Source organism: Rhagoletis pomonella, unplaced genomic scaffold (assembly GCF_013731165.1).
Source record: "Rhagoletis pomonella isolate Grant_MI unplaced genomic scaffold, Rhpom_1.0 Rhpom_scaffold_00003, whole genome shotgun sequence".
NCBI classification, from domain to species: Eukaryota; Metazoa; Arthropoda; class Insecta; order Diptera; family Tephritidae; genus Rhagoletis; species Rhagoletis pomonella.
Window position 1 is genome coordinate 50585249 of NW_023458557.1, and position 4379 is coordinate 50589627.

Here is a 4379-nt window from a genome sequence, read left to right on the forward strand (position 1 = left end):
AAATGTAGTGCTGCCACATGTTAAGTTCGTTTTAGTAGTCGTTCACATTCCATCTCCTGGCGGATCTTCCGGGGATTCGCAAATTCTTAAAGCGGCTAGCTGTCGTATGGGCCGACGGATAATCCCGCGCGCTGTGATGACATTGGCACTTCTGACTCTGCCGTCTCTCCCTTGAAATATTTCCGCGATTCTGCCCTTTTCCCAATGGCTTCTCGGAGCTGAAGGATCGCAAATCACCACTAGTGTCCCCGGCTCTATTGATTCGACCTCGTCTCTCCATTTGGAGCGACAAAGAAGGCGTGGTAGATACTCCCGTGTCCACCTTTTCCAGGCTCTGTCCTTGAGATTTTGAGCGATCTTCCACTGCTTCCGAACGCAAAGCTGCTCCTCATCCGGATGCGGAGTTTGCGTGGAATTTAAGCAACCTAGTAAAAAATGGTTTGGTGTGAGGGGTTCTTCCTCTTCCGGCGATACTGGTAAGTCAGTTAATGGACGACTGTTGATGATGTTCTCTATTTCAATCATCACACTGCGGAATGTCTCCATTCTTGGTGCTTCTTCTTTAAAAACCTTTTGTAGGAGTCGTTTGGTGCACTGGATTAGTCGTTCCCAGCAGCCCCCACTTCTGGGATCTGCGGGACAGTGGAACACCCATTCAATTTTATTCTTAGACATCTCCCGACCGATTGCTTGGAAATCGAACATCCTCTCCGACTACTTCATCTCCCTCTGTGCTCCAACAAAGTTAGTGCCATTGTCGCTTCGAATGCGTATGGGCACCCCTCGACGATTAACGAAATTTCGAAGGCATATGATGAACGCATCTGTGGAAAGACTTTCAGCCAACTCTAGGTGCACTGCTCGAGTCGTCATGCATGTAAACAATGCAATCCATCGTTTTTCTCTTCTGCGCCCGATAGTGACGTAGAACGGACCGCAGTAATCAACTCCGCTGTATGTGAAGGGTCGGACGTAAGGCGTTAGACGGTCTTTGGGTAGCTGGCCCATCAATGGTGCTGCTGGTTTTGCTCTGTCGTATATACAAGTCGGGCAGTGTTTCTTGACCGACTTCACAACTCTGCGAATGGCGGGGATCCAATATCGTTGTCGAATTCCGTTTATTGTCAAACATTCGTTTAGGTGGTGTCGTTTTCGGTGGTGTTCAGCTACAATTAATTTTGTGACATAATTGTCTGTCTGCAAAATAATCGGGCGGCGTGCGGAAAATGGTAGACAGTATGCTGCGTCTATTCTTCCGTAGACTCGGAGTAGACCTTCTTCATCTAAGTATGGCGTTAGCGGATGTAGGCTGCTATTCCTTGGCCGGGCAATCTTTTTTCTCAGCAGATCGATTTCGTTTTTGTAGGCTTGTTTTTGTACTATGCGGCATATTTGCTTTTCAGCGGCAGTCAGTTCATCGGCTTGCAGTTCTTCTTTGCGTACTTCCTTTCTTGCATTGCTGACAAAACGCAATACCCAGGCCACGACTCTTACTAGCGTCAGAAAGGAAGAAAAATTAGTAAGGTTGATTAACGGCTCACCTGTGGTACAGAGAAGAAGCTTTCGACCAGTTAGCTCCTCGTTGGCACATTCGACGGATGACAACATGGTTTCTCGCGGCCATTGTCCCTCTTGCTGATACAAAAACTCTGGTTCACGTAGCCAACGGGTGTTTATTGAAGGCTCAGGAATCGGTACGGCACGTGTGGCATCATCTGCCACGTTCAACGCTGTGGGTATCCAACGCCACTGTTCCGCCGTCGTTGCCGACAGGATTTCTACAATCCTATGCGCCACAAATGGCTTATACGCTCGGGAGTGTGAACGTATCCAGAGGATTACGGTCTGCGAATCGCTCCAAAAGGTTGTACTGTCAATGCGAATCTCGTGGTTTTGCTCTATCAGAGTTTTAAGGCGGCATCCAAGGACTGCTGCCTGCAGTTCCAGACGTGGGACGGTCATCGGTTTGAGCAGCGCGCATGTAGATTTCGCACATACCTGTGCTACTTCTACCATATCCCCCTGACTGACTCGCAAATAGGCGACGGCGGCGTATGCGTCTGTACTAGCATCGACGAAGATGTGCAGCTGGACGTTCTCGGCGCTTGATATCATGCTTGAATAACAACGAGGTACAGTTAATGAGTTCACATATTGAAATTTTGTCCACCAAGCCTTCCATTGCTTGGCTAGCGGATGCGGCAGTTGTTCATCCCACATAATGTTCTGCTTCCACGCCGACTGAATCAACAATTTCGCAACAATTGTGATGTTTGCCAAAAAACCGAATGGATCGTAAATTGACATTACGATACCTAGTAACTCTCTCTTCGTTGGAGGCCGTTCACACCGCAGAATGTCTGCAGGTATTTTAAGAAATTTGAAGTGAAACTCGAAAGCATCTGAGGAAGTGTTCCAGAACATGCCAAGTACTTTCGTAGTAGGAAACCAGCTTTGGCATTAATTTCAATTGCCTCCCGAATAGTTTTTTCGGCCTCTTTGACGTCTTGGAGACTGATCACGAGGTCATCGACGTATGTTTTGTTGATAACGGCATCGACACCTTTTGGTCGCTGGGAACTAAACTTGCTGGCGTTTGTGTTTTTTACATATTCTGCGCAACACGGAGAACAGGCAGCGCCGAATATCATTGACGTCATAACATAAACGCGTATTGATTGGCTGGAGTCACCATCTCTCCACAAAAAACGTTGTGAGTCTTGGTCTTCGACTCTGATCCGCACTTGCGAAAACATTTCCTCAATGTCGCCCGCAACCGCAACGACTCCTTGGCGAAATTTGAAAAGTATAGAGATGAGCGACAGAACCTTTTCTGGCCCTTTGAGTAGTACGCTGTTGAGTGACACGTTTGATGTTGTTGCAGCTGCATCGAATACGATGCGCAGCTTTTCTGGCTTGTGGGCGTTCACCACACCAAAATGGGGCAAATACCACGTCGTGGGTTTGGTTATGCTGGCTTCTTCCACCGAGAGCTGCCTCGCGTAACCTTTGCTAATATACTTCCCAATTTCCCTTTTGTAGCTTCTGGCGAATTGCATGTCTCTTCGCATGCGCGACTCGATATTGAACAGACGCTTTTGTGCCATGTCGTAACTATCTGGTAGCTTGATGTCGTCTTTCCGCCTCAAGAGACCTACTTCGTAACGGCATCCATCGTACTTTGTGGTTTCTGCTAAGATTCTTTTGGCTCGGCTGTCGTCGTCGGATTCCAGTGTGGCGTTAACTGGTGCTCTAACTACTAACGTATCGTTTGCGATGTAATCTTGCACCAACTGGTGTAGCTGCTTCATGTGTGTGGATTCTCTAATTAGCATCACTCGAGACGTACTGGCCTGTGAATCCTGCAGTGGTCCGTATGCAACCCATCCCAACTTTGTTTCGGCGGCAATCGGTTGGTTGTGTCCGTCGTCCACGATTTACGCGCGACACCGAGGAACGAGTTGTCAAGTCCCAGTAGTAAGTCTGGCTTAACGTTGGAGTAACTTGGCAATGGCACGGTTTTGAAGTGCCTAAACTTGCTTCGATCGAAAGATTGTATGGGTAAATCTAAATTTCGTATGGTTCGTACGTTTATTATGGCGAATGTACGGTTCGTGGCTTGCCCTTGTAGTTCTACTGTTACTCTTCGCGATTTTTCTGAGCTCTTGTTTTTTCCATACCATTGTAGAGATAGTAGTGAGGTCAGCCCTTGCAGGCCTAAGCTGGTGGCGACACTCTCGTTTAGCAATGATATGGAATAACCTTCATCAAACATTGCGTAGATCTCTACCTTACCCCGAGGCCCAAACAACGTCACTGGCAATACCTTAAACAAGGTTGTCTGGCTTTCTAGACGGCAATTAAAAACATGTTCGACTTGATTGGCTGGTGACCCTGTCGATGAGTGCAATAGTCGGTGGTGCTTTCGCTGGCAACCGTTTATACCACACGACGTCTTCCGTTGGCAGGTCGATAGGTTGTGTCCACTGGCAAGATACCCGAAGCAGAGCTGATGGCGTTTGACGAGAGCCCATCTATCGTTGATGCTATACGAGTTAAAGGCTTGGCATGCCGTCAGTGTGTGCCCTTGGCTGCACTGGACACATCGTGCTGGCTGCCGTTGGTCGCGTTGTGCCTCGTTGCTGTGAAGCACTCGTCGGCTACCACCTCCTGCTAGCGCTGTCTGCCGGTTATTTGAAGCTGGTTGAACGACATGTCGGATATGCTGTGCAGGTACAAACCTCTCAGTAATTCTTGGCATTAGCGAAACTACCCTGGCGGTTTCGCTTAACCATTTAGCGAAACACTCGACCGTTGGAAACGAAGGGATTTCAGCGGCACGCTTACTCCACTCATACTGCTTTGAGGGGGGTAATTTC

The 4379-nt window shown here is 48.2% G+C and overlaps 1 protein-coding gene across 1 annotated transcript; it reads right to left on the reverse strand.

Moving 5' to 3' along the window:
- Nucleotides 1–1247: 1247 nt before the first annotated feature.
- Nucleotides 1248–2307, reverse strand: LOC118736286. The gene is made up of 3 exons (XM_036466382.1): nucleotides 1542–2307; nucleotides 1381–1493; nucleotides 1248–1283 (listed from the first exon to the last, which is right to left on the reverse strand). Exons 1-3 carry the CDS (start codon nucleotides 2305–2307, stop codon nucleotides 1248–1250), a joined length of 915 nt encoding a protein of 304 aa, XP_036322275.1.
- Nucleotides 2308–4379: the final 2072 nt, after the last annotated feature.